General features: G+C 49.1%; 2 protein-coding genes across 3 annotated transcripts in view; one reads left to right on the top strand and one right to left on the bottom strand.

Moving 5' to 3' along the window:
* Window positions 1-21477, bottom strand: part of CYSLTR1 (cysteinyl leukotriene receptor 1) — a 90097-nt gene that overhangs the window by 18565 nt on the left and 50055 nt on the right. The gene's annotated exons all lie outside the window — the stretch shown is intronic.
* On the top strand, window positions 932-20593 carry LOC146763265 (uncharacterized). Its single transcript, XM_085570869.1, has 2 exons — window positions 932-1403; window positions 4755-20593. The coding sequence occupies exons 1-2, from the start codon at window positions 1366-1368 to the stop codon at window positions 5437-5439; spliced, it is 723 nt and encodes a 240-aa protein (XP_085426995.1). The 5' UTR covers window positions 932-1365; the 3' UTR covers window positions 5440-20593.

Below are 21477 nucleotides of genomic sequence, written 5' to 3'. Positions count from 1 at the left end.
AAACTGGGCACAGCCAGGACCAGATCCCCCATCTCAGCCTCCCACCTCCCCCAAAAAAGGAGTTTCCTGCTGTTTTCACAGCGTGGTGGCACAGGGGAAGCTCTCACCAAAAGGGTGGTGCCCTGGGAGATGGAGGGTTCATCTTATCTGTCCCCAAGTCCTTGTGAAATTTTGAGCTACTGAGAAAAGTGTGAATAGTTTGCAGAATTTGTGCTCTTGCAGCTGGTGGTTCTGTTGTATCATCGTGGCAGGCAAGAAAAATAAGCAAATACAACAGAAGTTGTGAAATAGAATAGGACTTGTAAGAGATAATAGAAGTTGTGAAGTATAGCAGAAGTTTTAAAACACAAAACTGCAGTGGAAAGTCCCTGGCAAAACCTACTCCTTAGAGTCAAATACAACAATTAATATTTACACATGAAATCCAAGCACAAATTCTATTAATTGCCACCCAGCCCCGTCCCTATTTCCAAGGGTGCCTTTGGCAGATGTTCCCCCCAGAGTCTCCAGGTGAGGAGGGGAGCACTGGGCTTCCTTCTCTGCACCATCCTCAGGTGGGGACAGCAGTGCCAGAGCTTTGCAGCACCTGGAATTTCCTCTGCTTTTACTTCCACAGCTCTCCACGGCTTCAGGAAGCGCTGAGGGAATGGTAGGGCTGGTGTGGGGCGGGCAGTGAGCCCTCCTGGCTGACCAGGACCCGAGGCAGTGTCCCTGCCTTTCATTCCCTGCTTCCATGTCCTGGTTGGGACATGGAGCTGTGCTCCGTGCTCCTGTGGCTGGAGATGTGTCCTCTGCTGCTCCCACGGTGCCTGTGGGATGCTCCTCTGCTCCTCTGCTGCCCACCCATGCCTCGTGAGGAAATTTCCTGAAACAGGGGAGGACTTGGCTCCGACCCTGGAGAACAATGAGGAGCAGGAGCGCAGCGTCAGCGGCACCAAACCTGGGTATCCCAGGCAACACCAACACAAACACTGCTGGGATAGCCCGGTCCAGCCGTGCCAGGGACATCCTTCCTTTGTTCAGAGGGATTTTCTCATGGATAACCTGTGCTGGCTCACACAGCACCCAGACAAGCCCGGGATCGCCCCCTGTAATCTGCTCCAGCCTGTGCGTGAGGAAGTGTCTGGGACTCCTTTTCCACTCGGGCCATCAGTTTTTCCAGACAGCTGAAAGTTAATGGGCACCATGATTCCAGTGAGTAATCCTTGTGAAACCAGCTCTGGAGGAAGTTGCCCAGCAAAACAAATCCCGTGGCCTCACCTCTGACGTGGAGCCGAACACGGGGTGCTCTGTATAAAAACCAGGAATCATTCCAAGGAAAACAGCACATTTCAGCTCTGCTGAGACATCACACACACTGCAGGGATGCAGAAAACTGTCCCTGGCTGCTTCTTCCAGCAAATGTAAGTATTTTTCCCTTTCAAATAAGGAATAGCACTTCATTACAGATGGGATATTCAATGATAATCTGCCCTTCTAATTTGTTCTCCTCTTCTCTATATTCTTTGACATCATTCCAGGAGGAATTTTGAAAGTAATTACTTGTTTAAGAGCAGAAGATATTTTTGGGTAGCCTTTAGACAACAACAGTGTACTTATGACAAATAAGCAGTTATTATTAACTGGAATTTGGAATGTGTGTCAGGAGAGATTTCTGTGGAAATAAAAAAATTAGTCCACTGAAAACACCAAGTGTTGGTTCAGGAAACCTTTTGTGAGCTTGAACTTAGATTTCATCTGACCAAAAACTGTCCAAGTGTCCCCTGCCCATGTGCAGGAATCCTCTTGTGGGTGACCTGAACCACAGGCCACAAGAGCTGCTTTGAAAACTGTAAATAAAAGAGTGAAGCTCAGGTTTCCTCCTTCACCGAGTGTGGCCATTCTGGAGACACTCAGGAAACAGCTCCTCACTCCTGTTCCCATACCTGGTGTGATCCCACCTGCCCAGGTGCAGGCAGAGGGGAGGGGTTGCTCTCTCCTCACCAAATGTCTGGTGGGATTTCCCAGCTGGAGGAGGGCATGGATGGGGATCCTGGCAGTGGGAGCTCAGGTGAGCCCCTTGGGTGGAGTTTGTAGCTTCAGCTGTGCTGTATGTGCTCTCTTCCTGCACCAGCTCTTCACCCAGTTTTACCTTTCTCTTACCTGTGCAGAGGCTGTGTCTGACCAGTGCTGTGCCCAGGTGCTCTCTGGCACTGATTTGGTGACAGGAGCGGGGACTGTGCCCTCACAGCATCCTTGTGGGGTGGGCAGCATTCCCTGCCTCCTCCTGCCACAGCCCAGCCCGTGGCCCCATGGAGGATGTTCCTTGGCAGTGCCAAAACTCTGCCAGGGGCCTCTGCAAGTCTCCATGGATGGAGCTCCAGCACCTGGGAACATCTCCCAGCTCTGCTTCATTCACAGGAGCAGATGACTCCAAACAGCACTTGGAGCCAGGAACGGGGATGTCTCTTCCCTACCAGACACGTGCAAATGCCTGTGTGGTGACCCAGGGGCTGCTCATGATCTCGACCCTTGGCCAGGGGTGTCACCTGTTTTCTCACACTGTGCCCAGATCCCTCGGGAGGCAGGAGGACAATCCCTGTCCACCCACAGGAGATAAACATCTCGATCCCCTGAGGCGAAGGAGGAAATCAAACCCCGCTCTGCTGCATTCTGGATGATAGTTTTAACCCCTAAATTATAGTCTGGAAGAGGTGGAGGGAGCAGGAGGGAGCCCTGGCAGCGATTCTGCCTCGAGGGACAGCTGTGGAATGAAGGGACAGACGCCTCTGGCTGTCACCAATAGGAAGCAGGAAGGCACCTTCCATCCAGAAGCTCCAGCTCCTTTCCAAAGGAAAATGAACACTGGTGTTCAGAAAATGCTGGCAGCACTATGGAAAATGCTGGCAGCACTATGGAAAATGCTGAAGTTTCAAGAAGAGAGGATGGGAGAAACATTTTAATCTCCTCAGGGTTCTGCCCTGGGCACCTCCCCTGGCTTCTCTGGCTGTTCTTGATTCCTAACGCTCCTCCTTGGACTCATCACCAAACCCTGGGGTGAGGTAGGAGCCAAAGTCCAGAAGCTCTGAGTTCAAATGCTCCACATAGATAAGATCTGCTGTGAATACAGCCCATGGATGGTGGTCCTAAAAGGAGCAAAGATCTTTATCAAGGCACGTAATTTATCTCCTCAAAAATATAATGAATGGACACAGAAATAGGTTACAAGAAAAAAAAATAATGACAGGAGATCCTTAATGTACTTCTCAAAGGAGTAACTTGCTTGAAGACAAGAAGATAAATCAGGATTCAGCCTGTCATGTCATGACTTGGTTCTCCTCCTCTTGGAGCTGGGGACTTGCACGAGTTCCGTGTTGTGGATTTAGGGTTTGTTACATTAGATTGGAATTACTTTGGTGATGTGCATCAAAACAAAGTGTCAAACCAATAATGAAGCCATTAAGGTTGGAGAAGACCTCTAAGATAATTTACACTTGCCACAAAATGCAGAATCGTTTTTCCACTTAATCACTGTGGGAAGGGAGGGTATGATGAGCTGACTCAGCTGAAATACAGGGAGAAACCTTTACCTACTGCCTCCCCAAAGTAATCCTTCAGCAAATTGGATCAAACACTTCAAGACAAAGAAGAACAGGCACATTTGAATCTGAGATGAGTCAACCTGGTACCAGTCAAGTCCCTACAAGCAATGGGAATCCCAGTCTCAAAAACCTGGCACCCTACATTTCACGGGAATCATTTGGGATTATCATCCTTCCATCACCCCAGCAAAATGAAACCCAGCTGATGACTTAAGCAAGCACCCAGACCTGCTGGGTAATGCACTGGAAAAGCTCTGTAACACCAGCTCCAAGGTGCTGACATTGGGAATTCTGGGAATTTACATATGGAGGTAATTGCACAATAGGAGGGAAACGGAATTGTTACACTCGGCTCAATCTCTGAGGATCAGCCTCCTTGGAACTTCTTCAGGGACACCTTTTTTGAGCTGTTGGTCTCAAAACTGGTCACACACCTCAGTCAAGGCCTAAATTCTGCTGAGCCCCTTCTTGCAGTTCATGAAAACCACAAAATGTGAGATCTCTGCAGAGCCCCGCCTGACACATCATTCCTCAAATTCCTGAGAAGGAACCTTCCCTCGGTTTCCCATCCAGCTGTGAAAGACTTAACCACAGCTTCACCTGGGCCACATTTCTTACCTTGCTCCTCCCTAAAAGTGCCTCATGAAACAATATCGAAACTCTTCAGAAAATTCAACTTATGTGACACTGGCTGGTTCCCACCAGGATTGATCACCCTGATAAAGGAGGAAGCTGGGCTCAAATCAATTTTCTTTATCTGTGAGAAACTCACATTGTTCTTCTTTATCTCATCTCTCCCATTTAGATAACAATTTCCTTGTTTATTTGTTAGAAATGAATTCAGATATTATTTTAATATTTTCTAGGAACTGCATCTTATCATTTTCTGGCTCCTCCCCTTCAGGGACGGGGAAAATTCACGCTTATACTTGTTCAGTGCAAGATTACACAAATTATGCTGATGTTTAAAAATATCCAGGCACTTTACAAACTTCATTCCTGTTTATGATACGAGTGTGTAAATACAAGCTCAGATCCTGAGCTGGCATCATCTCCAACCGGTTCTTGACACTGGAATGTGCCTGTACAAGTGCTGGTCCATCACAATTTGCCAGGAATCCATCCTGCTAATTTTACATTTAATCACTGGGGTTTTTTTAATATGTATTCTAGGTATTCTTCCCTAACTGGAATTTCAATGGAGAGAGACCACATGAAAGATCTCAGAAGATACCTGGCGCTGAAGTATATCCAATACCTCGTCCTGTCTTCCTCCAACGCTGTCAGCACCCTCCTGGGGCTGCTGGGCAGCGCCTACACCTTGATCCTCCTGCAGTCTGCCAAGGTCTCCTCCAAGTCCACCGCAGTCCTCATTTCCAGCCTGGCCCAGGCAGACATCCTGGTTTTCCTTAGCTTTGTTTCTGACGCGGTTTTGGGGAGCTCTGGTGCCGCTGTCTCTCCGGCAGCCGCGGCGCGGATCCTCCTGATGGCCAACGCCCACATCAGCTGCGTCCTGCTCAGCTGCGTGGCCTTCGAGGCCTACGCCATCACCTTCCTGCCCTCGCAGTCGCGGCCCCTGCGCACGGTCAGGAACGCCAGGCTGCTGTCCCGCGGCGTCTGGGCGCTGGTGGCCGCGGAGTGTGCCCTGCTCCTCGTGGATGAGCGCCTGGGGGCCAGCGGTGCCCCCGCTCCCTCCCACGGCCTTTCGGGGCTCCTGGTCCAGCTCTCCAGCGTGGCTGCGGCCCTGCTCAGGTCCCTCAGCTACGTCCTGGGAATTCTGCTGAGGATTATCAACGTCTACATCTACTACAAGATATTTTTCAGCATGTCTCCCAGGTCTAGACTCAAATCCAACTAGGATGTTCCTTCTGGGAATGCTGGAGAAACACAAGACCCTTGAACGCAATTCCAAACAAGTTGGAAACTGTTCAATAACCAGGGAATTTAAACCTTCCTGATTCCTGGTACTGTTCAGCTGTTATTGAGAGGAGTTGGGGGCTGAGGTGCTCCTTGGCATTGAGACACCACAGCTAGTGTGTGTTTATTTAGACTTTATTCACTGTAGAGGTGAAACAAAAGACATTTCATGGTTGTAAATCAACCCCACTGTTTTTTATATAAAAAGAGTGCTTAAATGCTTCCTCAGGGATCTGTTGAGCCAAGAGTTGTGTAGCTGTTTACTGAAGACAAGATCTATGTCCTAAATTATTCCTGACTCAGGTGGAATGGAGAAGTTTTGCAAGCTTTGCAGGTGGGATGGAGAGACAAGGTGAGCACCAAGATGTCCAAGTTAGGCTCAGGGCACCAGCCCCATCTGGAGAGTTCCTGGGACGAAGCTGGGCTGAGATGCCAGACCTTGGAACATTCTGGAGCTGTTATTGGAAGGTTGTCACAGCAAAGCAGGAAACAGCTTCTCTCACATCCTTCTTCAGAAATGAAAGGGTGGAAAGCTGGAATGGAGATGTTTGCTTCAGCCCTAGGAGAGAGAGTTTGAGACCCCCCTGTGTGGAGGACTCCATGTTCTGCATCCAGAGGCATCTCCAGTGATTCCATGGCTGTGGGTTTAGAGCAGGAAGGGATTTGCTGGCATTTGCAGAGCTGTCCCACCTCCCCTGGCAGAGGTGTGGAAGATCACGGCCACCAATGTCCTTCTGACCACACCAGAGCTTGGGTGGATGTGTGAGAGCTGCTCCCAGCTGGTGATTCCTGGGATTTCCTCAACACTCTGGGATTTTATCAGCAAAGCACAAAGTATTCCAGATACCTCTGACACTGCCCAACGCACACATGGCTGTGGGCACTTCCAAATCCTCCTGAATTCCCATGGGACCTCCAGGTACAGGCTGTGGTGAGGAGAGACTGAACTTCTGTGAGATGTTCTGTCATCCCCAGATCTTCCTGCCACCCTGAGATCATTCTGCCATCTCCAGATGTTCTGCCATCCCCAGATGTTCTGCCATCTCCAGATGATTCTGCCATTCCCAAATCCTTGTGCCATTCCCAGATCTTTCTACCATCCCCAGCTCGTGGCTGCAGCACAAGCAGGGAGTGCTGAGTGCTGACTTTGCTTCTCAGGAGACTCAAAAGGAAGCTCTGCTGAGGGCAGGAGATCTGTAAAAGCAGGTCAGAAATGTAATCAAGTCAATTAAACCCTTGGATGAACACTCCCAATCAAAGCTGATCCTGTCAGCAGGAAGGATGTTCTAATAACTTGATGAACTGTGATAACATGTTCTTGCTCCTGAAGCCTGAAGTGAGACACTCCCAGGAGAGATGAAATGTTACTTGAAGTGCTGTAATTAATAAAAATCTATTTTATTAAAGCCTGGACATTATTTATGCATTTTTGCTGAAGTTCTGCTAGAGATATCTAAAGAGAGGATTATTTTGTTACAGCCCACATTGTCAAGGTTTTTATAGTGAACATTTAGACCATGTTTGACTCTTTGGTTGGCTAAGAGAGACAGAGAGAACCCAGTGGCACTGGGGGTGTTCTATCTCCTGTCCTATCTCAGCAGATTCACAGTTTTGCTGTGGTGCAGTTCCTGGCAGCTGGTACCCTTCAGCCCCACTTCTCATCACCTTTGCAGACGGAGAGGAAACAAAGCCCGGCACAGGATGATCAAACTGATAAATGGAAGAGTTCCCCCTGTCAGCAGAAAGCCACCAGGGAAGACCCAGGGGCTGCTGGTGGTTTTGCTGCACTGCTGATGGGTGCTGTGGAGGGAAGCCCTTCCTGCTGTCCCCAGGGCCAGCAGCTGCCCTGTGCACACCCAGCACAAGGGGAGGAAGTGATTTCCCCAGAGGATGAGCAGCCTTTAGCTTTTCCCTTGGCTGGTGCCACCTCTGCACAGGGAACAGCTCAGGTTAGACTCGGTGATCTTGGAGATCCCTTCAGCCTTGGTGATCCTCTGCTGACCCAATGTCCCTCCTGAGAGCAGCTGGGGTGTGTGGCAGTGGTCAGGCTGAAAGGGAAGGAGATGCTCCACAAGGAAATTCTGGGGCAGAACATCAGGTTTGGAGAGATCTGCATGGCTGGGGCACCCAAAGCACTTTGCAGTCGAGGACAGACTCTCCATTGCCCTTGTTCACATCCTTATCTGAAGGTTCCAAATCCTTGAAAGAAAGAGGCTTCTCTGCAGTTCAACTAAAGCACATGAACTATTTTTATTTTCCACTTGGATATGATTCCCTGAGTCGTTTTGGCTAGCTCCTGGTGGTTGAAGTAGCTGTGGCTGTGGGGTCATTATCTCAGAAGAGCTCAGAATCTGCCTTTGCCAAGAGCTTGGAATCACAAAATCATGGACTGGTTTGGGTGGGAAAGGATCCTTAAAGGTCATCTAATCCACCCCCTGCCATGACCAGGGACACCTTCCACTATCCCAGGCTGCTCCAAGCACCATCCATCCGCAGACGCTTCCAGGGATGGGGCAACCACAGCTTCTCCAGACCACTTGTGTTTAACTTGGAGTTATTTCCTGCACCAACCCCCCAATCCATCCTCTCCAGGACCACAAAAGCCTTTTCTGGGTTGCAGGGTGATGCACCCATTCCTGCAACAGGGAATTCCAATGGAAGCACAGATGAGCAGATCACAGCTGGTATGGGGCAGCTGAAGGAAGGCATTTCCCTCTCACAAGAGGTTCTCCCAGGACATTGGATTTGTGTAAACTTTGCCTCTTGGAAGAAAAGTGGTTTAGATTTCACTGCTTGTAAGTGAGTGCTAGCCAGGACTTGCATCACTGCAGCAGCACCATGAAAGCAGAAAGGTGAAAGAAAAGAATTTTGGGAACAGATACGTAAGGGTGGTCATGAAAAGGAAATTTCCATGTCATAGGAATGACTAAAATCCTAAAATTAGAGCTGAGGTTACACAGAATGCTTGCCTTACTTAATGATTAAGGCAAGAAGGGAACTTTTCTCCTACTTTTGCTGGGAAACCTCTTTCAAAGAAAGTTTGATAATAATCCAGGGAGAAGGAAAGACTTGGACAGCTAAGTATTTTTCTACAACTTAGTCATTTTTAGAGATGAGTTTCCTGATGCATCTATAATCCAAACACTTGGATTTAGACCTCACACGACCCACAGAGCCGACTGAATTGAGCACATGGATTTGCTCCCTGCAATAAATCACGTTTGACGATGTTGAATGTTCTTGGGAAATGTTGCTCTCTCGAGATCAAAATTCCGGAAAATTAGGGGCAATTTGGCTTCTTCTAACAGACGCCGGCTCCATTTTCTTGAATTCACAGCCGTTCCTCCGAACGCCACTTCAAGGACCTCCGGGGGTGTTTAATACCGAAAGCGAGCGCTCCCAGAGCGCAAGAAGGTGTTTGGCCGCGGGCTGGGGGCAGTGAGTGGCCCTGGCCACCGCAAGCACAGCCCGGCTCCGACACGGCCCGTCCCGGGGGTTTCGGCTCCTGCTGCTGCTGCTGCTCCATCCCTGGAATCGCTCCCGGCTCGCCGCTCCCGCTTGCACATCGTGCCCTCTGCTGGGAGCCGGGGCTCGGGCCAGCCCGGAGGAGAACCCGGCTGCTCTCCGGGGACTTCGGGCAAAGGCACAGCGCAGCGGCGATGGCTTTGGGATGGAGGAGGGCAGGGTTAGATGGGATACTGGGAGAAATTGTTCCCTGTGAGGATGGGCAGGCACAGGGTGCTCAGAGCAGCTGTGGCTGCCCCTGCATCCCTGGAAGTGCCCAAGGCCAGGTTGGATGGGGCTTGGAGCACCCTGGGACAGTGGGAGGTGTCCCTGCCATGGCAGGGGGTGGAATTAGATGGGATTTAAGGTCTCTTCCCAAGGGACCAGTCTGTGATCCCACAAGGGAGCACAGGAGGCAGCAGGTCACAGCCAGCTCCACATCTGGTTGCCTGCCACACCTTTCAGTGGCCACACAATTCCCCTTTATTCACACCTTGTTTGGGACCTGTCCCTTGCACGGTGCAGTTGCAGGTAAATCCCTCCGGGGCTGTTTATTCGCTCCTTTGAGCCCAGGATGGTTTGAGTCAGGACAAGCCATTGCCACACGAGTCAGCCGGAGCCCTGCACTGCTCTGCAACCCTCTGGCCCTGCTGGAGGCATCCTGGATGGATATCTTACGGCAGAAATAGGGAAAATGGGATTGTGGGTGCAGGGGTGGCTCTGGAGGCTGCTCCTAGAGAGCTGAGCTTTGTTCAGGCACACACGGCTGCGAGGATGGGACAGGGATGGAACTGGGGGTGACACAGTCAAAGTTTTGATTCCTTCCTTTCCCTCATGCTGACCCCCATGTTTTCCTGAAATTAGGCTGGACAGGCATCCAAACCAGAAGCATCTGCTTCTCCTTTTGGCGTCAGCAGTGTAAATAAATTGCATTTGTGATGTTTGGATTCCATAAATCTATTGCTCTTGGCTTTTCCCTGGGCGTGCTGAGGAGCGGAGGGATGGGGTCCCGGGCTCTGATCTGTCTCCAGGCACATGGAAGTTTGTTTACAGAGCAGGGTGACTATGGGGAAGTGTGGGACTCTGCCTGTCCCTCACAGGAACTGTCATTTCCCCCAGCCCTGTGCAGAAGCAGCTCCTGGAACAGCAGCTGGACCTCCCAGGGGCTGCAATTCCCAGTTGCCAGTGGCCACCACAGAAAGATTCTGTTGGAAAGGACTTTAAAGGCCATTTAATCCAACCCCCCTGGCACATTCCCCAGCCCAACTCGTGCTGTTGCCACGGTGGGGAGCCAGAATCCTTCGGGAAGGGTTTTGTCTGTCCAGCACAGCCCTGTTCCCAGAATGGGCCAAATCCCTCCTGGAATTTAGAAATGATGACCTGGGGCACCCAACCTCTTGCCAGCTCCAAGCCCTGGCAGGGCTGAGTCTGTTTCTGATTGCTGCAAACCTGAATTTGGGTGCAAAACCCAGCACCTCACTGGTTTAAAACTCAGAGCAGATGCGGCACCACAGGAGGTACCAAACAATTATTTAAAACTGATTTTAGTTAATGTCTTTTTTCTTTTACTTTTTAAAACAGTGAAGTAGGAATATTTATTCTCTCAAATTCCCTGAGTGAGCCATGAAAACTCTCCAGCTTCTCCCCCAAGGATTTTTAATGGGCATGGGAACACCAAAAAAAGGCATTTTTGTTGTAAACACCGTGGTTTGCTGGAATTCACCCCAGAACAGAACCCCCACTCAAGGGAAGAGGTCACACTATGAGCAGATACTTTACCATAGTTTACATTTTCAGATGGAGGAAGGCACAGAAGCACAGGAGATTTTCCTCTGCCTGCTAAACAAAACCAGGGGATGTGAATCCAGGTGGACACTGACCTTGGGGCTCCACTCAGGGCTGGCTTGGGGACCTCCAGACCTTGGGAACCTCCAGGGCTTGCAGACCTTGATCCCACCTGGCCCCAGTTCTATTCCTTGTTATTTTTCTATAAATCCCCTGCACCTTCTAGACATCAGAGCCATAACCTGGCAGCTTTTTCCCAGTCTCCTTTCCTTTTGATGGGCTGTTTGCCCATTGTAACTCTGAGGAAGAGGAGGAGGAAAAAAAACAGGAGGAGAAGGAGAAGGAGAAGGAGAAGGAGAAGGAGAAGGAGAAGGAGAAGGAGAAGGAGAAGGAGAAGGAGGAAGGGATACCAACCCCATTTTTCCCCTGGGTTGGAAGGTGGGTTATGCTTCAAACCGCCCTCCCTGAGCCTGGGAGTATTTTCTGCCCAATTTTCAGTCTTGGGGGTCTAAACCTCACTGTTGATCACCTATATGAGGAAATGCAGATTTTCCTGTTCTGTGACTGATCCAAGATGCAGGAGAAGCTCAGCCCCAGGAGCACACAGATACTGCAGTGTGGAGGGGTGTTATTCCAAGGGCGAGCTCTGCCCAAGGAGATAAATAAAAAAGGATGGGGAAAACATCAAAAGCAGAGGGATTTTCTGTGAAGAAAAAGGTTTTTCTCCAAGGAGGCTGCAGTGAGAATGAGAGGGAGGAGGCATCAGGAGCCTCGTGGAGCTGCTGGCCTTGGAGCCAGGCAAAATCTGCTCCTCACTGGGGTCAAAAGTTGTATTTGCTTTTGAGAAAAGCCTCGGAGCTGCAGCTCCTTAATCCAAGAGCAACAACCCCTCGTGGCCCGGGGAGGAGGGAGGAGGGAGAGCATTTCAGGCTGAAAGTGAGACGGAGTAACTGCAAAGCCCCACTCGTGCAACACCCCCCTCCCTGCAGGGTGAAGCTGCCAGGACCTGCCAGGGCTCAGAGACAGCTGCCAGGACCTGCTGTGCCAGGACTGAGACATTTTCATGCCAGTTGGTGCCAAAATCCATGGAATCAGGGATTTCTGATGCTTGACCACAGGGAGCTGCTCTCCCAGGAATCCAAATGCTCCAGAGGCAGATCCTGGGCTCCAAGGCTGGGATCTGATTGCTCCAAGTGCTCAGAGGAAGGGTTGGGAAACAGCTTCAGATCCATCCAGCAGAAAGGTGGGAAAACTCCTCAAATTGGATCTACAGAATGGCTTCAGCCTCCTTTCAGATTCCTGAGAAATTTCAGGCTCATCCTGCTCTTTTTCCCCATCTTCCCTTGTGGGGAAGGCAGCTGACATTACTCCTTTAATTATTTGGGTGCAAAAGACTCAATAACCTCTTTTAAAGTGATTTTTGAATTCAATTATCTGCACGTTTCATTGACAAGGCAGGAGGCACAGAAAGCAGCTGAAAGAGGAGGCATTTTTGAATACCTACATGGACAGAGAGCAGAGATGAAAAGCAGATGTTGGAGGCAGCTGTGTAAAACAAATACTGAGGGGGGCAGAGAAGAGATCATAAAGAAATAATATCCGCACTGATACCTCCCCAGAACCATCTCTATTTCTGGTTGGAGCAGGTTTTTAGGCAGACAGGTTTTTATCCAGTCAGGTTTTGGAGCAGTCAGGTTTTTATCCAGTCAGGTTTTTATCCAGTCAGGTTTTTAGCCTCCACCTTTTGCCTCTCTCCTAAAGCTGTGCCAGTTTTGGGTGGTTTGTAGCCACCCCAAAACTGCTAAGAACCCCAAAAACATCATTCCAATCTCCTCTGAGGCACTGTGATGGCTCCACCTGCTAAATCTTGGGAATCTCACCCTCTCCCCTCCCTCTTCTCTCCTCACTCCATGGAATGTACTCATGTGAATTATGATCTCCCTAAATTTTCATTAAGGACAAGGAAATTAAAGAAATTAATCTGAATTTTTACTGTCTTCTTTCCTGAGAAGGGGGTAAAAAGCCACAAAGGGGGAAAGAAGGGATTAATTAGATGCAAAATAAAAGATCTTTGTTTTCTCTATTAAACAAGCCATGTTTTGTTAACTTTTTCATTAAATCCCTCAAGATTATTGCTGTTGTTATTTAATTATGAACAGACACCTTCATGGAAAAACCAAGGGGAATGAAGCTCAGCCCAGCTCTGTAGCAGGGATAATGCCCAGTGCTTCCAGAGGCTTTGGAATTCACTGTAAATCACCTGTAGAAATCAAAATTAAGGCTTGGAAGGAAATAAAAATGACCAGTTTATGTCAAATTAATTTTCTTCTGACTAATAATGCTGCCTTGCTCTCACAAAAGGAACACAAATGCCTCACCTAGCTTTGGAAAGTTCTGTTTGCTCCTTACTCCAAGCAAATCAGAATTCCCAATCAGACCAACCATAAATTTATCCGTTAAGCATTTTTGATCCATCTCCACACTCAGTCCAGAGCACAGGCCTGGAGCAAACTCCAGCCTCATTTAAGCTCCCTCAGCTCCTTCCTCAAGGAAGTGATGGTGAAGGGGTGTCACAGAAAGATCTTAATTCCCTTTTTTTCCCAGGATAAAATTGAGAAAAAATAAAACCAAGCTGTTGCAAGACCCAGGTTTGCTCAGGCATTATTATTCCAGGGTAGATTAAGGCCTGACCCAAACCAGCAAGGAGCTCTTGCCCTGCCTGGGAGAGGCTTTCACTTAAAAATGATTTCCCACAACTGGATGTGAAGAAAGGAAAAATCCATTTTTCTCTCCATTTGCCTTCCCCAGCCCTGTGGATATTCCTGGAGAGGAAATGTGCCCTAAGCAGGGGGGGCCATCAGACCTTCCCCTGCTTCATCCAGGCCCATCTAAAGCCTGGTGATGATTTCAGTCCAGATTTAATACAGAGCACAGCAATAAAACAATTTTTCCCTAATAAATAAAACCTATAATAACCACAGTCCTGCTGCAGAGATTAAATGCGTAAAATTAAATTAAATTAAATACTGCTGCTGGTGATTAAATACATGCCAAGACATTTGGTCCTACTCAATATAAATAAAACTTTATATTATATAAATATTGAGTCCTAGGCAATATAAATAAAACAAGTTCCTGAGTCACAAAAATGCTTGTCAAGGCAGGTTTCTCTTTGACACAACTGCTGAAGATGACACATTTCCTTGTCTGCAAGCATTCTCCAAGGAGAAAACTTCAGGCAATGAAAATAGCTTGGCATTTCACCAAGTATTTAAAATATTTAACAATGACCTTGAGAATTAGACGAGGATCCAGTTAAAGCCCTGGTTTAAGGGGAAAAAAAGGACAAAAATATGTTTCCTTGCAGAATGTGGTCCTGATGTGTGTTTACTGCAGAGCTTATCTCAGCTATGCTCTGGACACAATGAAAATGAGTTTAAAAACAAGGGAAAAGGAAACAAGTTTAACTCCTTGTCTTAGGACTACCCTGTGACCCAGGGAATTAATTGAATTTCCAGAATACCTGATCACTTCCTGCCAAACAGTCAAACAGTCGCTCAGAACAAGCTGAGGGAGTAAATCTTATGCTGATACAGAAATGGGATTTTTTTTTTTTCATGGAAAGAACCTTTGTGGATCATTGCTGGGCCAGTAAATGAGCCATGGGTCTGCCTTGGACAAGGGCACTCCAGGCAATCCCAAGGGAATATTCCAAAGGCATCAGCTCCTGTATTTGTGCATGAGGGCAGATCACATGGAAGAGCCCAAAGATCAGACCAGAGCTCTGTGGTAAGTTTATTATTTCTAAACAAAAGTACAACTTCAGCCCATTTTAATGCTGATTTTGCATGAAGAGTGGAACTAAAGAGGTGTGTGCTGACCTGGGTACTGCTGGGCTGTGTTGTCTTCATGGTATAACTGCTCCTTTCCTGTTTTATCAACCTCAGAAACAACCCCTGGAGCACCAGGTGTTTCTTCTGCCCGGGTTTTGTGGTCCAACAGACAGGAAAAGGGGTTTTTGGTGGGGAGATCCCATTAGTCCTCACACACCTGTGTGTCTCTTCGTAAAACGAGTGTCCCTGTTTTGTGCTGAGAAGCTGGGTCTGCTCTTCTTCCCATACGATGGGGTCCTACCAGATTTCCTTTTGTTTTTTAGCAGGTGCATCCCTGGAAGGAGAACCTCCACAAAATTCCCAGGAGGTGAAGCTGTGCTTGCTTAAACTCCGTGGAATTGGGGGTGAAAATGGGGAGTTTCCACTACTCCAAGGTAGAACACCCAGACTATGGATGTGATGGCCCTGGGTACTCTGTGATTTAATCTCTGGTACCATTTTTATGGATTTTAAACTGACACTTCCTCACTTCTTTCCCAGAAATGCAGGAATTAGAAAGGAAAACAGAAACATTTCATTTTGCCAGTACATGAGTGTTTGCTTCAGTCTCTGCATTTAGGTTTGGCTTTTCACATTTAAGAGGATTTTCCCCAGCTCCCAATCACTCAGTGGTGCTCTTCCCATAAATTAATGGATTTAGGAAATGCCCAAAAGCTCCCAGACTTCCAGCCAAAAAGAAGGAGAAACCAAATCATTTAAGTTATATTATAATTGCCACAAAATGCCCTTTGTGTGTTTAGAAGACGTGCAGCACTTGGGGACATGGTTTAGTGGTGGTTTTGGCAGCACTGGGTTAAAGACAAAAATTAAAGAATTAATTAAAGAAACCCCTAAACCAAACAATATAATTTTTTTTTCATCTTGTACCTCTTTGGAGGCTGCAGGAAACCATGCCATGGATCAACACTCCAAGTATTATTCAAACAAAGATCAAAACAAGCACTCCAGACCTAAAGAGCACATCCAAAGTTATGCAAACAAGCCCAAAAAAATCCAGCCATGCCAGCAGCCCTTCCAGGAGGCTGTTCTTCAGCTGAAAAGGGTTTGGAATAAATTGGATCAAAAGAAGACAGAAAAGGAAAAAGGTTGGTAGAACTTAACCAAGATCTGAAACTGCATGAGATCCACCCAACCTCCTGGAAGGATTCCTCACCATCTTCATAATTCCATGTTTTCAGTCTTACAGGCCCAGGTTGGACAGGGTTTGGAGCAACCTGGGAGAGTGGAAGGTGTCCCTGCCTGTGGCAAGAGGTGGAATAAGATGAGCTTGGAGTTCCTTTCCAACCCAAACCATTCTGTGATTCCATTATTCTTCATTTCCTTTAATTTCCACAAAAACAGATGCATGCCCTGCACTTATTTTCACCCATATGTGCACTATTTTTTAGCTCATTGAGTGTGTTAATGGTTACTGTTGTCAATAACAGGGTTTCCAAACAATTTCTGGATGACTTTGTGAACTGGCTGCCAGCTGGACCGAATGTGGAGCCGAGCTCCAACTTTCTAGTAAACATTTGTCAAAGAAAACAAGATTTCTTAACAGACATGGAAAGTTTTTCTAAGATTTTCCTTGATTTTCCTATTCTATGCTCAATTTTGGCATTTGACATGGATCCACCAGGACTTGCTGATGGATGGCAGGACATGGAGTGTCACAAGAACATGCTCAAGATGCGTTGCTCAGCAAAGGAAAAGCAACACAAGGACTGCGCAGCTCAGGCAAAGACTGAGCTTATCTTGGTTATTAAAGCCACACATTTATCACCAGGAGAAAATCAGAAATTCCTTACTCCAGGGGTGTGGGGAGGAGCTGGTGCTCTCCCGCAGCTGGCAAAGCTGGTGGGTCCAACGTGCCAAACACGTCCCCCTCGTGCCGGGAGATAAAGCTCACGTTGAGGGAGCACAAACAACAAGGAACAGCCACACGAGGCTCTGTTAATCACTTCCATGTGCCCATTATTAGCTGGGAAGGCTGAAAGGGAGGGAGAGATCAAGCAGGACTAGACTGATTCAGACTTTTCAGCAGCAACACTATGGATCTTTATTAAATCCAGAGTGTGTGAGCTGGGCTGGCACCTGCTCCGCTGCCCTGGGCGGGATGAGCATCCATGTGCCAGAAGAGGATGCACGGAGTTATCCCCAACCCTGGAGTACATCCATGGGGGGAGACCTACAGCCTCCCAAAATCTGAGAGCTCTCTCCCCCGAGAAGGATGTCCCTTGTCCCAGCCAAGCTGCTGTGATCCAGCACGGCTCTGCCACATCCAGGGACCCAACACCAGGACAACAACAACTGACTGGGGACAGCTCAGTGAGGCCAAAGCACCCCCTTGGTGGTTATGAGTGCAGCTCTGCCCTGCACAGTGACGTGCAAGCACAAGGCAATGCTCGCTTCAAGCTATTCCAGCAATTTATCCCTTAGGACAAATGTATCACCCAAAAACCACCAGCGCTTGCTGCAGCTGCGGGGCCAGCTCTGGGAAGTGCTTTATGGCTCTGCCTAAATATTTGGGTTTCTGCTCTCTCCATGTTTCCATCAGCCTGCTAATTACCCTGTAAAAAATAGGAATTCCTCCTTTAAGGAGATAAATGAACTCACCCTGAGCAGCTGCAGGGAATCAAACGTGGCAAAGACACCCAGTGCTCAGAGGCAGCTGCCCAATGTTCCTGCTTCCCACCGAGGTCTTTCCTCCAAGTGAGGCAGAAGAAAAGGTAAATGAAGGTCTAAAACAAGCAATGTCCATTTGCTGTTTGCTCATTTAATTTAACATAGGCCTGGCACAGTCCAGCTTGTCTGAGGGATTTAGGTGAGCACCTCACTTTGCACCTTCTCTGCTGGGAAGTTTGTTCTCATGTTTCAGGTAAAAAATCTCCTGTGGCAGCATGGCACATGTGAGGTTATGGAATCATGGATGTGGAGTGACCTGAAAGATTATCCGTTCCAAACCCCCTGCCATGGGCAGGAACACTTTCTACTACCCCAGGTTGCTCCAAGCCCCACCCAACCTGGCCTTGGACACTTCCAGGGATCCAGGGGCAGCTTCTCTGTGCCAAGGTCTCTGCATCCGCACAGCCTAGAATTTCTTCCTAATATCCAACTTAAATCTCACTTTCTTCATCCTAAAGCCATTCCCCCATGTCCTGTCCCTCCAGGGAAAGTCCCTCTCCAGCTCTCCTGCAGCCCCTTCAGGCCCTGTAAGGAAGGGTGCTCATAATTCATTTATTAGGCAGAGATAAACCTGTGAGACCAAGAGACACTTTTGCATTAGAGAAGCCTCCAAGCTAAAATTGCAGGAATAGTTAAAGAGTTGCACAACCACACTGTATGGAAAGCAGGAGAACACATTTGCAGTGACCCTCAGGAGACAGAGTTTGGCAAAGCACTCAATGCTCTTGGTGAAATAAAACATGCCCTGCAATCCTTTTTACTGATGATATCAAGAGTAATATTCAATGGTCTTCAGAGGCTGAAAGCTGCTCTGCTGCTTTTGGATTCAAATGAATTGATTTGACTTTAAATTAACAGCAGATGATTTGTGGGACTATTTATTCCCATATATTCAGCTTTAGACTATTTGTTGTTCTTTTGAAGTGTTAGACCTGAAGGCAGCGTTCCCTGGAGCTCCAGGTAGTCAACAAAACCCATCAAAAGTGACATCCAGCTTGGCCATCCATGGCAGCACCACTCCAGCCCCCAAAATTTCAAAGTGCAGGCTTGAAAATAAGCAGATGCTCAGGTTCTGCCAAGGGTTGGGCGTGAGTGAGCACGTGCTGGAATGTTTTACTGACTCGGAGCCCAAGCCCTGCTCCTGCAGAGGACAGCTATTTATAGCACAGGTGAGTCCCACCCCCAGCTGATCCAGCACTTCCCAAAATCCTGGCGGGCCTGGGGGCTGCCAAGAGCAGCAGGAGCTCCTCAGGCTGGGATGAGGGAGCCAGGGCCGTGTCCTGCTCACCCCCACTCTGCTGGGTGACCAGACCATCTCATTCCAGCTCCCTGCTATGGGAATCTTCAGCCAGACCAGGCTGATTTAAACCCCTGATCCGTGGCTTGGCTTTTCACTGGAGCAAGGTCGGGGCAGGGTTGTCCCCCACCATTCCATCACCTCCTGCCTCAGTCATTCCCAAATTACCCCACATGGCTGCAGAGCTGCCCCTGCCAGAGCCCATCTGAATCCCATCCCAGCAGCATCAGGCTCAGGGATGCTCCCGTGGTGCCACAGCTACACCTGGAAGCCCTTCCTTAGCCAAATTCCTGCCTGGCCATGTCCAAGGACTGAAACAACCCAGCAGAACTCCCTGGCAGCTCTGCAGGGAGGGTTTTACACTGCCTGTGGTGCAAGCTGGAACTTCCACACTTGCAGGGACGAGCAGGTGACATCTCCCACTGCCCCTGGCCCCGGAGAGGAGGAATTTACTGAGCATCCTCGTGACATTGTGGGCCCAAAGCAATTTTCACAGAATCAGGGAGGCTGGAAAAGCCCTCCAGGATCACTGAGACCAAGCTGTGCCCAATCCCCACCTTGTCACCAGCCTGGAGCACTAAATGCCATATCCAGGCCTTCCTTGGACACCTCCAGGGCTGGGGACTCTGCCACATTCCTGAGCAGCCCCTTCCAATTCCTGACCACCTTTTCCATTGAGAAGTTCCTTCTGATGTCCAACGTGAATCTCCCTTTTTTCTCAGGCAGCAGCAAGTTATGGAATTGAAGGGAGGTAGCACCTCTTGGCTCCCCTGCGTGTCCTGCTCATCCACAGGCTCCAGGCTGCTCCTGGCAGCTCTGAGCACCTGGACACCCCCACCACTAAGCCAGGAGTGGTGTAAGGAGGTCACCAAGGGCTATTTATGGTCATGAAGGCACCTGTGGGCTGTAGGTGGATGACAACACTGCTGGTTGAGGACAGCAGCACAACCTGTTCCCTCTCCAGGCATTCCGTGCCTCCCTGCACGGTTTGTGCTCCCTGCCCTCGGCACAGGGGCTGGAAAAGCAGCCAGAGGCAAGGCAGGAAGAGCTCCTGCTCTCCATGGCAACATCCACCAAACTCTGGGAGCTGGGGAGGCTGCCAGAGCTCTGTGGGTTCAAACGGTTCGCAGGACGTGACCTGGGCTCCTGGCTGAGTTCCTGGGGTGCTCACAGCTTGTCCTGCCTGTGCAGGGACACCTGGGCTGGACAGAGTCCCTCAGAATGGGAACAGAGTGGGGCTGGCACAGAACAGCCTCCCCTGCTTCGTTACCCATCAGTTAATTAGCTGAGGATGAGCTGCCTGGGCAGCAGCAGCTCCAGCTGCTGGGGGACACGGGGACACCTGGCAGGGCCAGGACCCCGTCATGGGGGTATTGGGAATATTTTGAGTGTTTGTTTCTAGCACAAGGCTGTTTGCAAATGCAAACATGCAAATGAACACAAATCTCCCAGGAATCAGAGACTCATGGGATCACTAAGGTTGGAAAAGCCCTCTAAGATCATCCAGTCCACCTGTTAACCTAAAACTGACACTTTGCTACTAAGCCACGGCCTAAAGTGCCACATCCATGCATTTTTTTAACTCTTCCAGAGATGGTGACTCCCTGGTCAACCTATTCCAAAACCTGACCACCCTTTCCATGAAGGAATTTCCCCTAATATCCAAATTAAATCTTCCCTGGTGCAGCTTAAGGCCGTTCCCTCTCCTCCTGTCCCTGTTCCTGGAGCAGAGCCCGACCCCCCGGCTGTCCCCTCCTGCCAGGAGCTGTGCAGAGCCACAAGGTCCCTCCTGATCCTCCTTTTCTCCAGGCTGAGCCCCCCCAGCTCCCTCAGCTGCTCCTGGAGCCCCAGACCCTTCCCCAGCTCCATTCCCTTCCCTAGACACATTCCAGCCCCTCAATGTCTTTCTCATCATGAGCAGCCCTGACACTGCTGTGAGCCTGCAAAAATGTCTTAAATTACCTGCCTTCCACTAATATAAAAAGCCAGGAATAAAGCTCCTGAAGAAGCCTAAATTTACCTGAAAATCTAGCCAAACAGGTTTTTCTCCCTTTTTCTGTGTGCTGCTGTCCTGAAAGGAGTTTGAATGTGGAGGTATCAAGTTCGCAGCAGTTTAAATGTTAAACGTGGCCTGGAAAAGCAGAGCTTTCTAAAAGCTTTCATTGAGCCTTGTTCTCCCCTGCGCCGTCTCCCCTCTTGTGGCACAGGAGGCCTTCCACAAGTGCTCTATTCATGGGGACCCTGGCCACCAGAGCCCCTAAAATTGTTGGGCCAGCCCCAGTGGCTCGACCTCATTAAAGGGTTTGTGTTTGGGGACGTGCTGTGGGTGCTTTCATCTCCCAGACTCTGCCCGGGTTATTTTTACCCATCAGGTTGGAGGGCTGAGCCTTTCTTGGCCACTTCACCTTGCCCTGGGTGTTTGTGGAGCTCAGCCCAGAGCCAGAGCAGCCTCAGTGCTTAAAACAGCTCCAGAACCCTTCCAGATTAAGGAAAACTCACCCAAATAAACAAGCCCAAAAGGTTGAGGGAAAGCCTGGGGACAAAGGGCAGCCACAATCCCATCTGCTCCTGCTTGTGCCATGGGGAGCTCTGGTGGGCAGAGATTTTGCTGTATTTGTTTCCCACGACTCATTCTGTAGGGTTTTTATCCCATTTGTACTGGTTTGTGTAGGATTCCCTTCTGGTTCTTCCCCAGGAATTTCTCCCTGGGAGAAAAGGGAGCAGAAACCTCCTTTCTCCCTTCCCAGTTTCCAACCTCCCTTCAGAAAACGGGGACACAGGCATTGTCCCCTGTGCTTCTGCCAGGCTGAAGGCAGCTCTGCCTGGAGCTGGG

This window comes from Lonchura striata, chromosome 4A, assembly GCF_050655825.1.
Source record: "Lonchura striata isolate lonStrDom1 chromosome 4A, ASM5065582v1, whole genome shotgun sequence".
NCBI lineage: Eukaryota > Metazoa > Chordata > Aves > Passeriformes > Estrildidae > Lonchura > Lonchura striata.
Note: the sequence above shows the minus strand (reverse complement) of the source record. Positions and strands in the feature narration are given on the sequence as shown.

Coding starts and splice junctions, on each gene's coding strand:
- LOC146763265 (XM_085570869.1), top strand. CDS start 1,366: ATGCAGAAAACTGTCCCTGGCTGCTTCTTCCAGCAAAT. Junction 1,404..4,754: donor GGCTGCTTCTTCCAGCAAAT/GTAAGTATTTTT, acceptor TATGTATTCTAG/GTATTCTTCCCTAACTGGAA.